The 19,549-nt window shown below is 41.8% G+C and overlaps 3 protein-coding genes and 1 long non-coding RNA gene across 10 annotated transcripts in view; 2 read left to right on the forward strand and 2 right to left on the reverse strand.

Annotated features, from left to right (window-relative positions):
- NUP205 (nucleoporin 205) overlaps positions 1 to 5,591 on the forward strand; it is a 43,426-nt gene extending 37,835 nt beyond the window's left edge. For all 3 annotated transcript variants that reach the window (XM_083462843.1, XM_083462844.1, XM_083462842.1), the window contains exons 37-43: positions 137 to 265; positions 388 to 514; positions 973 to 1,139; positions 1,680 to 1,803; positions 2,979 to 3,107; positions 4,139 to 4,212; positions 4,816 to 5,591. In XM_083462843.1, the coding sequence (XP_083318969.1) occupies positions 137 to 265; positions 388 to 514; positions 973 to 1,139; positions 1,680 to 1,803; positions 2,979 to 3,107; positions 4,139 to 4,212; positions 4,816 to 4,968 (903 nt within the window). In that variant the 3' untranslated portion in view covers positions 4,969 to 5,591. The remainder of the gene's footprint in view (positions 1 to 136; positions 266 to 387; positions 515 to 972; positions 1,140 to 1,679; positions 1,804 to 2,978; positions 3,108 to 4,138; positions 4,213 to 4,815) is intronic.
- Positions 4,304 to 6,286, reverse strand: LOC310687593. Of its 2 annotated transcripts, none has more exons than XR_014516487.1 (3): positions 6,194 to 6,286; positions 5,677 to 5,742; positions 4,304 to 4,398 (listed from the first exon to the last, which is right to left on the reverse strand). It is a non-coding gene; the product is annotated as an uncharacterized lncRNA (long non-coding RNA). The 2 variants fall into 2 exon arrangements; XR_014516488.1 differs by lacking the exon at positions 4,304 to 4,398 and adding an exon at positions 4,427 to 4,524.
- A 335-nt stretch (positions 6,287 to 6,621) lies between these two features.
- Positions 6,622 to 12,786, forward strand: ARL1 (ARF like GTPase 1). 2 transcript variants are annotated; one of them, XM_083462845.1, is made up of 6 exons: positions 6,622 to 6,772; positions 8,967 to 9,104; positions 10,258 to 10,339; positions 11,023 to 11,134; positions 12,130 to 12,308; positions 12,453 to 12,786. In XM_083462845.1, exons 1-6 carry the CDS (start codon positions 6,769 to 6,771, stop codon positions 12,481 to 12,483), a joined length of 546 nt encoding a protein of 181 aa, XP_083318971.1. In that variant the 5' UTR covers positions 6,622 to 6,768; the 3' UTR covers positions 12,484 to 12,786. The 2 variants fall into 2 exon arrangements, with proteins under 2 accessions (XP_083318971.1, XP_083318972.1); XM_083462846.1 differs by having other exon boundaries at positions 6,623 to 7,424; positions 7,689 to 9,104.
- A 1,311-nt stretch (positions 12,787 to 14,097) lies between these two features.
- Positions 14,098 to 19,549, reverse strand: part of UTP20 (UTP20 small subunit processome component) — a 59,188-nt gene continuing 53,736 nt past the window's right edge. For all 3 annotated transcript variants that reach the window (XM_083462841.1, XM_083462839.1, XM_083462840.1), the window contains exons 56-62: positions 19,213 to 19,345; positions 18,245 to 18,441; positions 17,952 to 18,023; positions 16,350 to 16,610; positions 15,827 to 15,953; positions 14,791 to 14,936; positions 14,098 to 14,645 (exon numbers count right to left, since the gene is read on the reverse strand). In XM_083462841.1, the coding sequence (XP_083318967.1) occupies positions 14,490 to 14,645; positions 14,791 to 14,936; positions 15,827 to 15,953; positions 16,350 to 16,610; positions 17,952 to 18,023; positions 18,245 to 18,441; positions 19,213 to 19,345 (1,092 nt within the window). In that variant the 3' untranslated portion in view covers positions 14,098 to 14,489. The remainder of the gene's footprint in view (positions 14,646 to 14,790; positions 14,937 to 15,826; positions 15,954 to 16,349; positions 16,611 to 17,951; positions 18,024 to 18,244; positions 18,442 to 19,212; positions 19,346 to 19,549) is intronic.

Raw genomic sequence — 19,549 nt, forward strand, 5'->3', positions numbered from 1 at the left:
ACAGCAACTGTTTCGTGTTAATGGTTTGAATTCAACTCCCGCCTCCCTGGCATGACAGACATGCAATAGATAACAAGCAGCTATACCTGGCAGGCGGAAACAGCCATCAGTTTCTCTACATTCCTTTGATTTTCAGCGCCAGTGCTTGGGCCTCCTAACAAGGTTTGGTGGTGGTGATAGATTGCGTCAGTTTAAGCTGCAAGACGATCAAGCAGAGGGAGACAAAGTGAACAAGAGAGATGAAATTGAACTGGCCATGCAACAGGTGAGCCTCTGCTGAGTAATACAACTAAAAGTCCCTTTTTCACAATGGTAAAATGTCTGTTTCTCCTTTTTTGCCATTATCCTAAGGATGTTGCTGTTCTTGCTTTTTATCTTCCTCTGCAGATCTGTGCCAATGTGATGGAATACTGCCAGTTGCTGATGATGCAGTGTGCCCCCACCTTTGAGCACACAGTTTGCCTCTTCACTCCTAGCCTGTCTGAGACCACGAATCGAGATGGACCTCGACAAGGTTGGTTTGTGGTTTTACTGGTGTAGAACAGGTACTGTATTCCAGAAGCTGAGTTAACACTGGCAAGAAGTTAACGAAACTCGGCATGTTCTTTCTCATATACTGAAAATTCCCTTTACATTGTGTTATGAGATGCTGCAGGAAGGTTTGAAAAATTTTCTATAGTGGATCAGGCTTTTAAACAGCTTATTTATTATTATGTCTTATATATCAGTCTTATATCTTGCCAGCAGTTTTATATGACAGAAATAGTGATTAGGCTTTGAAAATACTGCCCAGATAGCCGTATTTGGTTGTGTGAAACATCTATCACAAAATAAGTAATGCGGTTACATCCATTTATCTTTGTATTTATCTATATATTAAATTAATTTAAATGTTTATAAATTTAGGCTTTAACTACCGCCCCTCAGGGAGTTTAAGCTAATTTTTAAAACTCAGATTGTCATCTGTTTTAGATCCACAAGCAGCGGTGATTCCTTATTGGCGTTTGCCTGGCTTGGGTATAATTGTCTATCTGTTAAAGCAGAGTGCCAATGACTTCTTCAGTTACTACGACAGCCATCGTCAGAGTGTTAGCAAGTTGCAGAATGTGGAGCAACTGCCACCAGATGAGATAAAAGAGGTAACCAACTTCTGTTCCTTTGAGTCTCCTTCAGATTTATTATGCAAAAGAATGTATCATTATTGTAAATAACCAGTTGGTGAAGGAAAGCTTAGTAAATGTATCAGTGGCCATAACATTGTTCTAACATTCCAGAAAAGCATCCTGTTGGGATTTTCTTTCAACATCTATATTTATACTTATTAACTCTCAGAAGGGCTAGTGTGAGGTAAACATTCTGGGTTTAGACACATCTAAACATTTTTACTTTCCCTGATAGAATAAAATTACATAATTAAACTATTTTTCCCCATCAAACTTCGCAGAGATTATCAGGTTAGGGATTAGTTTGTCTGAAAATATGTAAGTTGATTTCTTTTAAGAACAAAAGTAGTCATAAATCCAAAGCTTCCCATTAACATGTTTTTAAGTTTTCTGTAAAATAGGATAAAGTCAGATTTTCTGTGTAGTGGAGTCTGTAGGGCTCCTACACACTTTAGTGAACAGCTGCATGGTAGTATGTCTAGTATGTCTTTATATGTGTGTTTGTTCTTTTCACAGTTGTGCCAGTCAGTTATGCTCGCTGGAGTAGACAAAATTTCTACTACCCAAAAATACATCTTGGCAAAGCGACGGTTGGTGAAGTTGATCAACAATCGAGCCAAGTTGCTTTCTCTGTGTTGCTGTATCTTTTGATAATTATGACGAGACACTGAAAATTTTACTGGTGAAATTTCTAAGTCAGCTTTTTTTAAAAATTGGAAATTCAGAACTTGTTCATGAAATCTGAGGGAGAGAGGGGCTTATTCGTCAATCTTCACACTTTAAATATTGACTTTTCTAGATCATGAAACCTTGCAGGGTATGGTACCCAACTAAGGACTCACTCCTTGCAAACCTGAACTTGTGATGTTTACTTACAGATAGATGGAAGTGTCTCCTTCATTCAGATGTGTGGTTAACAATGAATAATTTATATTACAAAACTGCATTATCACTGGTCTAGAAACTAGCTCCAGTGCCCTTCAAATTTATCAGAATGAATTTTACAGTGTAACATAAGAAAATGTCAAAACCCTGTTTTTGGTTACTGATATGAATCTCATTCGTAAACAGGGGAATATAGTAAGAGAGAAGGTTCTGTCCCTTTTTAAGAGGCAGAAGTAGTTTCTGGTCTTAAGGGTTTCTTAATTTCTTTTTTGTTTGTTGGACATGTAATGCAAAACTGTTAAATTGTTTAATGCTTTAGTAGTGTGTGTTGGTGGTAAGGTGGCCTGCAGTTTCTTCTTACACATGTTTGTTTGGGAAATTACCAGTGTAGGGAGGGCCTTCTCTGTGACTTTGGAACCCCCCCCCCTCCCTAGGGAAACTAGACAGGCTTCCTCCCTTCTTGTTCCAACAGCCTTTTGGGAATTGACTGCTTTTAAATAAAGGGACTAGTGCTGTGCTGTTGCTTTTTTGTAATTATGTATGTTTGATAGAATTCAAGCTAATTACATATAAAAAAATATGTTTCAATGTTTAATTTTTCTATGTTTTTAGTGGTTTTGGTTTTATCTGTAAGTTGCCTTGAGTCCAGTCAGGGAAAAAGGCAGAGTATAAATATGATGTTGTTTATGGTGATGATAACAATAGGACAGTATCAACAACAGTTTTGTCTCCTACCTGTGTTTTGGAAATATGCATGAATGTTGTGGGGAAAGACCTGCTCTGGAGAAATGTGGTCTTGTTTGTGTTAGTACTTAAAGATGGTTAAGTTTTCTAGAACAATGTTGAGGCAATATAGGGGCTCTTAGGAGCCCTCATTTCCAAATTCTCTCTCTATCTATATGCATTTTCCTTTACTAGAAATGCTTGCAGATATTATAGAAACGTGCCTTTTCATTCTTTGGCGGCACCTGGAACACTATCTGCTACACTGTACCCCGACGGATTCTCAAGATTCTCTTTTGGCCTCGAGGAATCGGATAAAGAGCAGAAGATTACAAGGTAGTTTTCCTTAGACTTTTAGGGATTCTTGTATTATGCTGTGTGATTAAAGTTACACACTAGGTTATGACAGTGTAATTAAGAATTCTGAATGGTTTTTAGCCTGCTTAAGTAAGTAACAATTTTTTATTCAGTCATAAACATTACTTTTGTTTGGTGCAAGCAGTATGTGTTTGAATGCAGTTTTGGCAATTGCTGCACCACAGTAGTGCGGGGAGGGATTTCTTGCATTTATTGGACTGGTTTTAATTGGATTATCAAACACAGCTGCATTAAAAATAGGTGTCTCTTGTTCAACAAAATGTACACTGAAGTACTTTATTATTTTAAGTTCAGCAAACTTGTTGAATGTTGTAAAGTTTTGAGCTACCTCCTCAAGAGGTGAACTCAATAGGTCCTTTCAGGAGGAGTCCTTTGGGGGTTAGCCAAGTAGTTTTATGGGGGTGGTAGATGGGGGACAGATAATATTGATAAGGGAGTTTGATGGGGAGAGATTCCACCAGCAAGTTTCAGATTTCCCAAGTCATGTTTCCTCTCAGTTCAAAAGAAAGAATGAGTTGACTACCTTTTCCTATATAGTGTGGAATCTTTGTCTGTGCCCCCATGTGTTCAGATACTTTATGGCACTGGTTTGTGGGTTGCGGAAGATTAATGATGCCACCAGCTGAAGCCAGGTGTATTACTGTTGCACCTGCATACAAGTCACAGAAATTCAGGTCGTGGCTTCGCCAAGTTGAAAGCTAGAGGTTGACTTAAAGGAAAACCAGTTTGGTTGCCTGGGACAAGTAAGTCACTTCTACCTGTATGTTTTGGTGAAAAATTAGGATAGGAAGATGATACGGTATAGAGAGGCGATTACTGTATAGACAAAACAAGCTAGAAATCTTAAAGCACAATCCTATCATATCTACTAAGCTGAAAGTGCTCTCTATGGCACATAGGCTACAGTCCTATAAATTGTTTTATGTTATACATTTTGAAAGCTTGTTTTGTACCTACAAATAACTATTGTCATTTTTTAAAATTCCAAGATACCTTCAATTCAGATCCTAACTTCGATTTTAAAAGTGGATTGAGCAGAGTGAGTCAACTTGATATAGATCAGGTAAGATCTTTCAAATAGTCTTTTCTGGAAACAGTGGCTCAGTTCACACATAATGCTAAGCTAAACCTTGCTTTAGTGTGATGTGTGGACTCCTGAAGAAGAGGCTGCACCTACTCCTCTTCTGGTTCTGCTGCTGCTTTGACTTTATCTGCTCCAGACAAACGAGCTGTAACCTAGTTCATTTTTCTATTTGGGAAGAAACATAGAATAAACTCTGATGAACTTATAGAACATCATTCATGCTTCCCATTATATCTTGCATAATTACTGAAGATGACAAGTTACATTTCCACTTCTGGACGAGAGATCCTTCTGAAATAAAATTTAAAAGGAGTACATTGTTAAGATTGCAGTTATCCCTGATCCTTTGATTTTTTTTCCTAACAGCTTGAGAAATAACTCATTGAGACCAATGTTTTATCATTCAGGGGTTTGTGATATGCCTTCCCCTCACAAAGCCACATAACTTTAATTAGACTTTATGTGAGAGCTGGTATTTCTAAATAAGAAATGTATGTATGTATGTATGTATGTATGTATGTATGTTTAAAAAGCAGGGTGTAATGAACAGAAGTTACATTATTTTTTTCTCCACTCCTCCAGCTTCAGATTGAAGCCATCAACAGTTTTGGGGAATCGCTGCAGAAGAAGCTCCTTGACATTGAAAGCCTCTATTCTAAGGTCCGATCACGCTACACTTTCATTCAAGCACTCGTTAGACGTATCCGTGGACTACTGAGGCTATCAAGGACCTGAAGACTTATGCTTTTGCCTCACTGAAGTTATTTTTTGTATAAGTGTCATTTTCTAAATTATGGTCAAAACTATTTTGCTATATTTTTTCATTCAAATAATGAATCAGTTTTGTGTAATTTTTTCTATTTCCACCTATTGAAGGGGGGGGAATAAACATTTTTAAAATATACATACATACATACATACATACATACAAAACAAAACTATTATGGAAAGGAGATGTAATTTAAAAGAACAGATTAATCAGAAATGGGATCTTGGCTGATTTTTCACAGCTGTAACAAGTACAAACCATGCCGATGGGAATAAAGATTGTTTTTTGGGATTCAATTCTTTGATGATTGCCAAAATAGAAGTAGAAAACCAATCAATCCACTTCATAAGTAACCACTCTCCACGTCAGCTGTACTCTTGCCTTACTGCTTCCAAAAGAGAAGTAGTAATAGTTTTGTAGTTTTGTATAATATGCAGTTAGGGATAAAGGGAAAGCAATGTATCCTGGGGAATCTAGATTACCAGATTTTACTTATTTTATTGTGTACGTATTCATTGTGAAAACTTCTCCATTCAAAAGTGGATGATGTGCTTAAACCATTAAAACCCTCACTGATTTTAAAACTTAACCCTCATGTCACTCTATCCCTGTTCATCAAAAATATGAGGTGTTACTTCCAGAACAGTCTTTTAAATAAGGCCACAAAAGCCTACCAAAAATAAAAAATTCTTCAACCTGCTGTGGGCTGGCCGTTGAAGAACTCAAACCACTTGTTCTTCCTGCTGGGCACAAAGAAGTGATTGTGCTCATTCACCTGCATGCAATTCTATGTTGCCTAATTACCAGCTGAATGTTTTAATTACAAGGCTGTTCCAGACTATACTTCCAGGGGACTTGACAGCTACAGGTTATCCCTGTGTGCACCCTTGAGCACCTTAACCTGATGCATACATAGTAGAGTGCTATTGTTTTTGGGTTTTCTCTAAAAGCTTATCATGAAACACTTCAGCTGAGGGCAATGTTGTGCCCAAGCAGTATCCTGATTCCTGAATCGCCTCTGGAAGCTAGTAATGAAGCGGACTTCTTTGCAGTTTAATTTCTGCTTGCCACTCACGATTACAGAGATCATGCATTAGTGTGTATATTTTACAGCAACCTCTGCTCTACCTTCCTATAACAAGTTGCTCGCCTGTCAAGCACCATCCTTTGCGCACCGGGGACTAATCCTACCAAATGTTTATTTATAAGGGAAGATCCTAGACGCTGCTCCCGTAACATGAAAGCGCTAGCCAGTCCACGGGTTTTTCCTTCAGCCAAACCGAGGCGCGCGTCCTCACCACGTGAATCCCCTCGTGGCGCCACGCGGGCCAAGAACGCCCCGCCCCCGCAGCTCATGTGACCCCTCCAGCGGTTCACGCCTCCTGCCGCTACTTTCCAGCAAGGAAGCGGCATCTCGTTTCGAAACGGCAGATTCGTCACGTAACTGTTTAAATCGTGAAAAGATTTTTTTTTTTAAAGGGGGTCACTGCCACACGATCCCCACTAGCCTTAGCACCTGACAGGAGTGGCGGCGGAAGCCCTTTTCAGCTCCGTCGGCGCCGCGCTCCGTCCCCTCGTGTCGAAAGCCCTAATCGGAGCGCTGCCCCTGCTTTGCTTTCCGTGTGCCCAGCGGCTGTGAGGGAGGCGGTCGACGTGGAAGCAGCAGCTTCGCGGCCAACTTCCGGGTTAACGGCGGCGGCCGCGGCGGCGCAGGGGGTCGGCGCGGTTTCTCTGAGAGGGAAGCGACGCGGGAAAGCGCCTCAGCCATGGGTGAGGAAAGGGCCCTGAGGCGGCCGGGCTGCTGAGGGAGAAGCGGGGCGGGTGAAGCGGTGGCGCAGCTGCAGGCCGGGCGGGAAGCAGGTCGCCTGGAAACGGCGGGGGCGAGAGAGAGGAGCGTGTCTCTCTCCCCCCGAGGGAGGCCACTCGGTGCGCTGCGTTTCCCCGGGATGCTTCTCGTTCCCGTGTCGCAGCAGGCGAGCTTCCCCTCACGAGGAGTTTCCCTCAGGCTGGGGCCGTAGGAAAAATCCCCTCTCGCTGCAGCTCGTTGGGCCAGACGCAGCCCGGGAGGGAGGTGCACCTTCGAGTGCCTTGCCCGGAGCGGAATCCTCCCCGCTTCCCTTCTTGTAACGTTACGTGGCGCCCTTTCTCCCGGCCGCTGCTGAGGAGGCCGGCTTTCCTTCGCCCGGCTGCTCTGCCGTGGGCGGGGAGGTTCCTTCGGGGTCCTCGCCCACCTGGTCCTTGGCCTGGGCTCCCGCGCCAGCTCCGCCTTCCTCCGGTGCGCGCGCTGCCCCGCCTCTCCCAGCGCCACCCGAAGCCACTTCGCTTTTGGGGAAGGACCTGGGAGCAGCACACCCACCACGTTCCTCGGGAAATCCCGGAACCCTCCAGATGTTGTTGGACTCCAGCTGCTCTCAGAGAGCCAGTGTGGTGTAGTGGTTTAAGAGCGGTAGTCTCGTAATCTGGGGAACCGGGTTTGAGTCTCCGCTCCTCCACATGCAGCTGCTGGGTGACCTTGGGCCAGTCACACTTCTTTGAAGTCTCTCAGCCCCACTCACCTCACAGAGTGTTTGTTGTGGGGGAGGAAGGGAAAGGAGAATGTTAGCAGCTTTGAGACTCCTTAAAGGGAGTGAAAGGCGGGATATCAAATCCAAACTCTTCTTCTTCTTCTTCTTCTTCTTCTTCTCAGCCCTTGCCTGCCTGGCCAGTGCTCAGGGATGATTACTTACCCTACAGGAGGCTTGTTTTCTTGGGCTGTCTGGTTTCACCAAAGTAACTTCCTATTTCTGATGACTAGAAGAAAAAAATGTCCTGGAAGATTTTGTAGATTGCTGTTGTTCAATAAATAATTGTTAAGGCTCCGCCTGTTGAGTCTTCATGGGTTTATCAGCCTTCTGAGGTACCTGTGTGGCCTGCTCCATAATGAAAGACCGCTTTTCTTCTTAATTTGGGGAAAGCAGATTTTGGTGGAAAGAGACAGGCCCCAGTAAGGGATTCTGCACTCCTGCCAACTAATGCAGGAGAAAACAAACCGTAATGCTTGGCATGGCGTTATGTCCAAATGGTTTGTTTTGATCCAGCAGGCTACGATTACTAAATTAAGGAGAAATCTTGGTTACAGATTAGGGTTTGGTCGGAATGAAGCAAACCATGATGTAACACTGGGGATCATGATTTGATTTCTCCCAGCTCAGGAGGAGTGATATGTGATTTTGCTCATACACAACAAATCATGGTTTATGGTTTACCATGATTTAAGAGCGTGGCCAGTATGAGTGCTCTTTAGAGGTAATTTTGTGAAATCTGAATGATACTCTGTGGGTGTGGGTGTGGTTGGAGTGGTGGTTCAATTAGCAAGGGTGTGATTGTAGGCTTCTTGGGTAGGGTCCTTTTATTCATATGACACTGAGATAGCTCAGTTGGTAGAGCATGATCCGTGTTGTCCCTTTTACCTATACAATTCTGTGAGGTTTCTGTGACTCTGGTATTGAGGAAGTTTATTTGTTTTGGAAACTCTCCAGACCTAGATAGGGGAGGGAGGAATTGAAGTTACAGCAGAAGTCTAATAGAGAGTCTACCTTGCTCAGTTGGTTAGAGCGTGCAGCTGATAACGCCAAGGTTGCAGCTGCCTATTCCTGCATTGCAGGGGGTTGGACTAGATGATCCTCAGGGTGCCTTCCAGCTCTGATTCTTTGTCCAGATTATAGTATATATACAGGAATCATAGGGCACACTTGCAGGAGCCTTATACAAAACAAGTGTTGAACAATCTTACATTCTGTTCTTCTTGGAGAAGAATTTGTATGCTCTTATACCGAAGCGTCTGTAACCCGAGGTATGACTGTAAGACCTTTCCCCAAGAAATCTGTCTTACCTCTTTTCACAAGAGCTTTGGAAACAAGCTGTTAATATTTGATAGTCTATGATAATGCAGTTCAGTTTTGACAATTATTCTTGTTCTCTATAGGTGGGTTTTTTTCAACCATCTTTTCCAGTTTATTTGGTACGCGGGAGATGAGAATTCTAATTTTGGGATTAGATGGAGCAGGAAAGACAACAATTCTCTACAGGTTGCAAGTTGGAGAAGTTGTGACTACCATTCCTAGTAAGTGTTCTTCTAAATGTAACACAATGCATCACATGTAATGCAATGCTCTATGTTCTGTTCACTCATACATTGTTAAATAAGGTTTAAATGTGGCAAGCTCAAATTACTGAAATGCACCTAAAACAGATGTAATTTGATTGACATCAGTCTGTCTCAGGACATAATGGAGGAGTGCACCTTTGGAGGTGAAGTCAAACTGTTGGAAGGTTGCAGCGCCTGCTGTGGCTGTAGAGCAGAGGTCGGCAAGGTTTACCTCACCTGGGCTGGTTCACTCCAGCGGAGATCCCTCTGAGGGCCAGATTGCACGCGCCCACAATTTTCTGTGTCTGCACAGATGCGATTTCCGGCGCTGCTGAAGCGAGTCCCCGCGCTGTGCCAGTTTAGGGCAGCTTGGTTCAGGGGTGGCTCATGGGTCGGTTAAACGACCCCCTTGGGCCGCTTGTGGCCCATGGGCCGCAGGTTGCCTACCCCTTCTGTGGAGACTGATATGGGAAAGATATGTTTTGTTGCGGCTGGGGCAGATGAAGGAGTCCAGTTGCGCTGCTGCAGATGCACCATGATGTTTCTTCTCTCTCTGCTCCTCCCAGTGTTACTGCCTTAAATCACTAAAAATTAGAAATTCTAATTTCTAACTCTTTGATAGCAGAATCCTATTGATGTCTGTTTAGAAGTAAGCCCCACTGAATTCAATGGGATTTATTCTTGAGTAAATGTTTATAGAATTGCAACCTGAGTATCTAACATTAATGCTACAGAAATGTGTATTCAAATATGGGCAGAACAAATACCCGCTAAATGAGCCTATGGTTTGTTTCTAGGTCATCCTAATTAGAAAATCAGGATTGTAGGAGGGATTCACCTAAGAATCCTTGCCAGTGGAAGCCCTGTGCAAGGACTTTCCCCTAAATAGTGGGGCTTCCCCCACTCTGCCCCAAAAGTAGTTCAGAAGGGAGTTGGGAGAATCCCAGAGCAGCACATGAGGAAGAGAGGGTGGGTCATTCCAACTGGCAAGCCACTATTTTATTGACTCATAAAATAGTGTATTGGAACAGAAACTAACATATGTACCATTAAAGATGTTGTATATTCAGATTTCCACAAAAGGATTTGGTTTGCAACATTAAAAACAACGAACTTTTTTCTTTTCCAGCAATTGGTTTCAATGTTGAGACAGTAACCTACAAGAATCTGAAGTTCCAAGTCTGGGACTTAGGAGGACAGACAAGCATCAGGTATAGCACATCTGGGGGGAAAAGCACAGGAGTGCAAACCCAGGACATGGCTTCTGAAATACTGTATTTAACTCAGTGCTTGAGGTCCTTAAGAAATTCCGCAATGGTTAGAAAAGAACATGATCTGGTGTTACAAAATTGGCCTGATTTTAGTTAGGTAGAACCTATTTTCTTACTGCTAATTGTCAATACAGTTAAAAATCTGATTTCTAAAATGTTTATTATGACATTCCAGTTTGAAAAAATAACTTCCCATGCAGGCAACTTACTTACTTCAGCAGAACTGAGCATACTTGGTGAACTTCTTTGTAGGTTTGAAGCTGCTTAACCTGAACTTGACTTTATGTGCCCTTCCTAAGATTTATTTCCCTTTTTTGCCACTAAAATTCCTTGATAATGGAAAGTAGACTGGATTTTTGAAGGCACACAAGTGTTACTGGATCAGTTTATGACCGCTTGTGACAGAAATGGGAAATAGTGTGAGGGTTTAGCTACTAGATATTAGTAGATAAGACATAAAATTAGAGATTGTATGTCAGAGTTTAGTTTTTTCCTTTATCAGACATAATCTTCCTAAGTTTAATCTATGGGTATGCCTGAAAAGGGTAGCCAGGAAATAATGATGATTGAGCTGTGATTGTTTCACCTGATACATTTTAAATAATAACATGTTTATTTTCCAGGCCGTATTGGAGGTGTTACTATTCCAATACAGATGCAGTCATTTATGTAGTTGACAGCTGTGACAGGGACAGAATTGGAATTTCAAAGTCTGAGCTTGTTGCCATGCTGGAGGTAGGAAACCTGAGGTTTTTGTTCTTTTGTTTTTGTTGTTTTTTAAAAGATAGTTTTAGACACTCTCAGTGAACTTAGGCAAACAATTACGAAATTGATCAACCTTACTATCAACCTGAGAGTGTTTTAGATTTGTACTGCTGTTTCTGTAAGTTTTCATGTATTTATTGGTGGGGGGAAAATTTCCACACCCAACCTGTTGCAGCATCTGTGTATCCCTTGGAGTTTTGGAACTTCAAATGTGTTTCATAAGTCATATGCAAATACAAAGTGATTGATTTCTGTACTTGTACCACATGAGCAAAGAGTAAGGATTGGGATGATTCTTGTAATTTTGCTCAAGTTTCTGGCTGCCTTCAGTTAATAACAGTGCAAAGCGATTAGGGGCACTGCAGGAGATTATATACCACTAGCCTTTACTAATTTTTTCATTCCTAAGCGTGTTTTAAGACCATGAGGATCCATTAAATGCCTTTTTCTACCCCCTGATCTTATACTAGCGGCCATGGAAGATTTAGCTGTTCAGGCAACTGCACATAGAATACATCTGGATCAGGTGTGGAGAACCTTTAGTCCTCCAGATGTTGTTCCCATCATCCTTGGCCATTGTCTATGCTTGGTGGGGCTGATGCGAGTTGTAGTGCAGCAACATCTGGAGGGCCCAAGGTCCCCACCCGATTTAGATGCATGGCTATAAGGATGATACATTTGAACCTTCAGCATCTGAACATAAGCGCTCACACCTAATAATGTAACATCAAATACAGCCTTATCAATGGAACTTCTCTCATATAGTGATTTCTAATGCAAAACTAGCAGGAAAGGAGAATTCTTAAATACTTGTAAGTTTTTTAAAATTGTAAATAAAAAAAACCAAACCCATAACTGAAAATCAGTTTTTCAGTCAGCCTGTCTACTGTGCTTTAGGTATTTTGCATGACTCAAGGCAAGACTTAATAATACACTTTTGTGACATAATCTGCCACCTCTTTTAGGAGGAAGAACTAAAGAAAGCCATTTTAGTGGTATTTGCAAACAAACAAGATATGGAACAGGCTATGACTCCAACAGAAATGGCAAATGCACTTGGACTTCCAGCTCTGAAGGATAGAAAATGGCAGATATTCAAGACATCTGCAACCAAAGGCACTGGACTTGATGAGGCAATGGAGTGGTAAGTACCACAGGTGTTAAATTCTTAAGGTTGTGTCTATGTAGCATAGAGCCTGCTGAGCTACAAGGCATCTTGCTGTAACTAAGTCTTCATAATTGCTTTGTCATTCTATATACATGTAATCACAAAGCTGAATCTTTCTAGGTTGGTGGAGACTTTGAAGAGCAGACAGTGAAATGGACTTGGAAGTTTCCTTCAGCTGTCATATGAATGAAATGCAATTCTGTAAATAGGACTGGCCGAATAACTTTTGAAAGGAATGAGGCTTCTTTGCATTGTAAATCACACTGAATCAACTGAATGTTTGTCTGTATACTATGTTTAAAATACTACATTCTTTTTTGTGTAAGTTATGTAACATCAATTTTTATGACAGTCATAACTGATAGTCCATGAGAATAAATTGGAATAAACATTTGCTACTTGGAATTCTAAGTGTTTGAAACTATTTAACACTAATAAATATATTTAACTATCATTTATCTAGATTTTTCTATTTCATGCCTGTTGCCTTTCATGTGTTCCTTTTTGTAGTTAGTAAAAAGGTAAAGGGACCCCTGACTGTTAGGTCCAACGCCGTTTACCTTTCCGCTGGAGCGGTATCTACTTGCACTTTGACATGCTTTCGAACTGCTAGGTTGGCAGGAGCAGGGACTGAGCAACGGGAGCTCACCCCGTTGTGGGGATTCGATCCGCCAACCTTGTGATCAGCAAGCCCTAGGCTCTGTGGTTTAGACCACAGCACCACCCACATCCCTTTTTTGAAGTTAAGAGTAGCTTAAATAAGTAGTCTTGGTGGCATTATCCAACTGATCAGAACTGTTGCAAGATGAAGCCTTGATACTTGATTGTAATGTGGGGACCCTTATTAGTGCTGCTTATAGAATTCTTTGTTTTCTTACAACCAATAGTGGAACCCTGCGTTAAGTATTTTGCTTGCAGTGTAACCTGTGAAAGAAAGCCTTGATGTGCTCAAGATATATATGCGAGGGAAATGGAGCTGTTGTGGAGAGAAGTTAACCAGGAAGTTCTGCAGGTATTTGAATATGCTTATTTAATGTATGGAGGGCTGCATGGACTCAGTTGTGATTGAAGGGAAGCTATGTATCCTGAAATATTTTAAGTGAGGCCAGTGGAAAGCCCCTAAGCCAGTGGTTCACTTTAGATCTGGAGACTTTCCTATAAATTGTTAGCAGAAAGCTACAGAAGGAATCACTGTACATGACAGCCAGGTGGCTTTTTAAAAACCTAATTTGAGTTTTTTAAATGAAGACTGTAGAAAACAAGGAGAAAGATGGATGTTACCACATGCAATGGTATGAGTCACCTTGTTGGGTACTGTACAGTGGTACCTCGGGTTAAGAGCTTAATTCGTTCTGGAGGCCTGTTCTTAACGTGAAATTGTTCTTAACTTGAGGTACCACTTTAGCTAATGGGACCTCCTGCTGCTGCCACACCGCTGTCACACAATTTCTGTTCTCATCCTAAAGCAAAGTTCTTAACCCGAGGTACTATTTCTGGGATAGCAGAGTCTGTAACCTGAAGCGTCTGTAACCTGAGGTACCACTGTATCTCCTTCAGCAATTGTTCAGTTGGTTTTTTTTAAAGCTACATTTCTCCATAGCAAGCAACGCAAGGGTTGAAAAGCATAGGCCTCCCACTACAGGGCCAATGGAAAGAGTAGCAGCACTTTGTCATGATACCAACACGTAAAAATGCATCTCCATGAGGAGGATTGAACAAGGGTTCAAATCACCCAGCTCAAGTTAATCACACACAGGAGAAAATATTTCAAAGGCTCATTGAACACATTTCATTAGAAAAAAACACTGTATTACCACAAACTGTACATCACTCTACAGTGAACTATAGAGCCCTGAAAGGCTCAGCCTTAATAATGTATCCTCTTAAAGAAACATTTGGAGGGAAATTTTAAGGCATCAGTTGAATAGGTTATGTATAGATTAAAATTACAAATAAATAATTAGTAATCCATAAGAGAGCTGGTTTTTTTGTCTCTGCAAGAGGTTGTTCTTCCCTGCTGTGGTTCTTAGTATGTACTATTTTATGTTGAAACATCCTCTAAATGAGTCTGGCAGGGAAGAGCACCTGCTGCTGCAGTTGTTGTCTCATGTTCTGTACAGCATGGAACATTTATAATGGGAGTAATGTGATAGTGTTTCACTCCACCATCGCCAAGTCTTTTAATGCATGGCTTCTTGGTCTTTTTGCTTTGTAACCAGGCCGCAGGAATTCTATTTTTCTCTTCTTTGCTTCAATTTTATTCTTGTGTCTCTTCAACTTCTTCTTGGCAGCAATGTCAGGATTAGCAACAGCCTAATAAGAAAACAAATAAAAGTCATCATGTTCACGTTTCCCCTATACATTCTGAAGTTGCCTGGTTTCAATAAAAGTTTCCCTGCCATTGGATAAGCTGGACATTTTAAAGCAAATACAAGTAAAACTAAAGTCAGACACTAACCTCCAAGGCTCTCTGTTTCTTCCGGATAGCTCTCTTCTGACTGGCTTGCTTTTGCACAGAAGCAAACGCGAGTGAAAAGGTTTCCAACCCAACCAATTTCTTCAAAAGCTCTATGATTTCCTGGGAAAGATTCTTCAGAGTTGGATCTAGCAAAGATAACATGATTTTGAATACTCAGAAGTGTCCAAGTGCTACAGAAGGTCTATATATAATGCCCCATTCTCTCTTGTGTGCACATGTTGCATTCCAACAATACATAGGCATGTGCAAGTCACCCCTCCTGTTGGGACACTGGAAGCATCTGCTTTTAGATTAACATGTCATCCAAACCCACAGTTAAATGGTTAGTTGAAACAAGCTGGTTTGAATGGAGAAACCTTAGTTAAAGTTAGCAGCTGTTTGTCAGGGTTCAGTCAGCACAGCAAATTGCAACTAATTTAAAATGGAAGCTAAAGCTTCCAACTGTGCCAAAGAAAAATGAGGACCACGTGCCCATTCCACCATTCAGTAAGGGCCATTCAGGTAAGCGTAGGACAGAAACACTGCACAGCTGAAACACCATCTTAAGTCCCTAAAGCAGGGGTGGGGAACTGGCAAACCATGCTATAAAAGAAAAGCCAAACCAAGCAAGACATGACTCCAAGCCTGCTTTCTGCAGGGATCAGCTCTGTGACCCCCACTCCCAATCTGTTGGGCTTGGAATCCCCCATGTCACGCTTTAGGCAAGGGGTTGGCTGTACTACTATGACTCCCATGGGAAACTCAGTAGCACAGCCAACCCCAGCAGGCTTGCTCTCACCAGCACATGATTGTGGGCAGGTGCAGTTTGGGATAATCTGCCTCATGGGACCAAGTGGTTTCCCACCCCTGATCTAAAGCATCCGTCATGGATGCCAACACTTTCTGTTCCACTTTCTTATGCTGTGTAATTATGATGATGCAAGACAATTGACCTTTTGGTACTGGAAGACCTCCTACTTAAAGGAGAGGAGGGGAGACAGTCTCACCAAACAGCTGAGTATGACAACTCTCTTACCTTGATCTGCATAGGTACTGCTGAGTTCTCGATATAGAGGGGCTATGATTGTAGGAAGGTATGGTTTCACCCTGTCTTTCCCAAGATCTACTGCAATGGCACCAAGGAATTTAAAGATACAGGTTCTCTGAAAATACAAATACATTTGGTCACATGGCCAGTCTGCAAAGGAAAACAAATACTGTAAGGACCTAATTACCAGTGACTTGCTTTTTCCAGCAACTCGGAAAATAGGTTTCAGAGCCTACTTTGTGTTACACAACTCTACAGACCATTGGCATTTGGTTTTTTTAAAAGAAAATAATCTCTGCTCCTGGTTTTCATGTTTAGGTCTAACAAAGGGTCTGCTTGCAGTTTCATAGCCCTACTTCATTTAAGCTGTGATGTGCTGTTCACAGGCTACATTTTTGTACCATTTGCACTGACACCTTTGCACTTGTCTACCTGAGATCCTGAAACTATTGTCAAACTGGAAGGCATTATTTGTGAAAGTAAAATTGTTCTCGCTGAAAAACATACAAACCTTTAAAGGGTCCTTGGGTGAATATGCAGCTTCACGTGACGCCAATGCCAAGAGTCTTTTCATCACCCACAACAGTGTGGCTGGGCTGCTTTTCTCTTTGTCGTCTTTTGCCTCCATGGTTGAAGTCTCGTTTTCAACATCTTCTCCAAAGTCTTCTTGATCCTCAGCTTCCTGGCCCACCTCGTCATTGATTTCTTTGCCATCTTCTGGAGGAGCCATAAGGTACAGTACTTTGGCCACAAACAGTAGATTCTTCACAACCTTAAATATAAAGCACAGATATAAAATACAAAGTTATCCAAAGACTATTTTTTTAAAAGGGTTTTTAAAATCAGGCCTATCAAACTTTTCCCACTTGGGTCATACAACAGCTATGTAACTGTGGACTACTTAACAGGTGTTTGAAAATCCCTTCATGTGTGGCCCCCCAAAAGCCTAGGGTTCAACACCCTGGTGGCCCTAACTAATATAGAGCCACCATGGCACTTGATCTTTAAAAAAATAATGCAATTACTATAGCCAAGAATGCACACGCAAGATAGGAAAAGAGCACCAAGAAGAGCCGTTCCAGTCATCATCCCCCCCCCCCCCAATTAAGCATCTGTCAGTTTCAAATGGAAGAGTATCCCAATTCTACGTAGTGGAAATAAATCACTGTGGAATAACAGTAGCCCCCACTTGGTCTTCGGATGCACAGTATGCCTGCATAATTATAGCTTCAGCTGCTCTGTACTGATGTACCTGAAAAGCTTTGCGCAAATTATAATCTTAAAACCATTCACAGAAAGTAAATATGTAATCTCAGAATGCAATAAAAATCCAAGCAAAACACGAGAAATACTGAGCAGTGTGATCAGTAATGTTAGGGAAAGCCTGATTAAACAAGTTAGTTTTCAGTACATGTTTAAGAAGGGAAGGCCCACTTTCATGGCATCACAAGGTGACATTCCGCCAGTCATGGCATGCTGCCACCGCTGACTCCCAAGGTAAGGTGCTGGCCTCACGTTCACTTTTGGCCAATCTCCTTTGGGCCACTAAGACTGGGGGCATCCTCTTCCCAGGCCCCTGTGGGGCAGTGTGAGGAGGCTGAGGGAACAGTCCACAAGCGAAGGTGTTCAAAAAAGGGTGAGAGGCTGCCAGCCCTGCAGGCAAGGGGTGACATAACTGGGCTCCTGAGCCCCACAGGGGTGCCACAGAAAGAATGTAGTTGGTCAAGGAAGTCGTGGACTCAAAAAGGTTGAAAACCTCTGTCTTCTGCTGTCAGTGTAACTCCACTGAAATTCAGTAAGAATTTCTAAGTGTGTTTGCTGACACCTACAACCCATTCTCTAGATTAGAATCTGGTTGTATTTACCCACTGGGGGACAAGCAGGGCAAATTAGAAGACAGGATGTTCAGATATCATTTGTGGTGTTAATTACAAATCTTGAACTGCATTATGATAAAGCAAAACTCTCAATTTGTTCCAAAACAATTTGATTTTATGCTCCAGGCACCAGAATGTCTTTAGCTGCCTCTTTTAATTGTGTGCTATTTCAACACGCGTATCCCAAAATATGGGGGGGGGGGGGAGAGAATCTATCAAAAACCTTACATAGTTACCTGTTCTCCAAGACATGGATCTAAAAATTTGGACTTCAACTGATGGCAGAATGCTAAAGCAAGTGTTTTCATCTGTAAAAGTAAAGAAAAGTTAACAATCATTCTGAAACACAGTGAAGCATGAAAGGGCTGCTCTCCCTAAGAAGTATAAATATTAAGAGACAAAAAGAGACACAATCATGTGAAGCTCTGTCATGACATTGAAACTAATGTTCATTTTTGTTTCTGCCATCTAATGGGAAATTGAAATGTGTATCAATGCAATAAAGGCAATTTAGGAGGGCAATGTTAACCTTTTTGTCTAGTTCTTCTGTTAAGAAGGTAGTTGCCGGTGGCTCCGTAGTACTTTCTTGACTCTTTTCCAGCTTTCTTTTACTCCATTTGTTAACAAGTTCCTCTGGCTTGTGAGCAGCAAACAGCAAGCCAAAAATCTGAGAAGACGTCGACCACACCCAGCTGTGAGGGTACCATAAATGAGACTGCACATGACCTTCAGAAATAGAGAGAAATAGGCTTAAACTGTACCTATTCATACACAGAGGAATATTATTCAATCAATCAATCAATCAATCAATCAATCAATCAATCAGTATATTGCCTTTCATCCCAAGATCTCAGGGCAGTTCAAAATACAAAAAACCCACCAACTAATAACCCTCCCCTCCCACAAACACATTTCAAAGGCCTGGTTGAAGAGGAATGTTTTTGCCTGGCACTTAGAGATGAACCTAGAAGGTGCCAGGTGAGCCTCCCGGGGGAGAGCGTTCCACAAATGAGGAGCCACTGCAGAAAAGGCCCATTCCTGTGTTGCTACTCTCCAGACGTCTCGGGGCGGAGGCACATGAATAAGGGCCTTGGTCTGTTCATATGGGGGCCGGTGGTCCTTGAAGTACTGCTGTTCTCAGCTGTTTAAGGATTTATAGGTCAAAATCCACACTCTGAATTGAGCCCGGAAACTAATTGGCAGCCAGAGCAGTCAGGCCAGGATCAGTGTGATATACTCAAACCGTCTTGCCCCAGTGAGCAACCTGGCCGTCAAATTCTGCACCAGCTGACGTTTCTGAACTGCCTTCAGAGGCAGCCCTACATAAAATGCACTGCAGAAATGTAACCTAGAGGTGAGACAACAGAAGTTAGGAATACAAACTAAGAAGCCATTGTACACAACTCATTTTTCTTCATGTGAGTAGCACCCTAGGCATTACAGATCCATCAAGTGTCAAAGGTTTCAAGAGCAATATAATATGACAGAACTACTAACCGCAAATGTTGCTCAGAATCTCATTGTGTTTATTTAGTTCAATAATATTGCATTCCTTGATTAGTTTGCTGATCAAAGTTAGGAAGCTGAACAGCAGTCTGTCAGCAGCCTTTTCTTCAGTCTCTTCTGCAACCTTCAAAAATGGACAGTGAAAGAATGACACCCTGAAAAACCATCAGTGTACAAACAGTAAAGAGGCTTCAATTTAAATAATTGTGGCTAAATATAAAACGCAACCAAACAACACTTGCTCTTTTTGACTTCGCAAACAGTCAGCTGCCTAATTTTACAACATTGAAATAGACTGTGATATTCAACTGTGTTTTACTAAGAGCAG

Source organism: Podarcis liolepis, assembly GCF_965112155.1.
Source record: "Podarcis liolepis genome assembly, chromosome: 10".
In the NCBI taxonomy this organism is placed as follows: domain Eukaryota; kingdom Metazoa; phylum Chordata; class Lepidosauria; order Squamata; family Lacertidae; genus Podarcis; species Podarcis liolepis.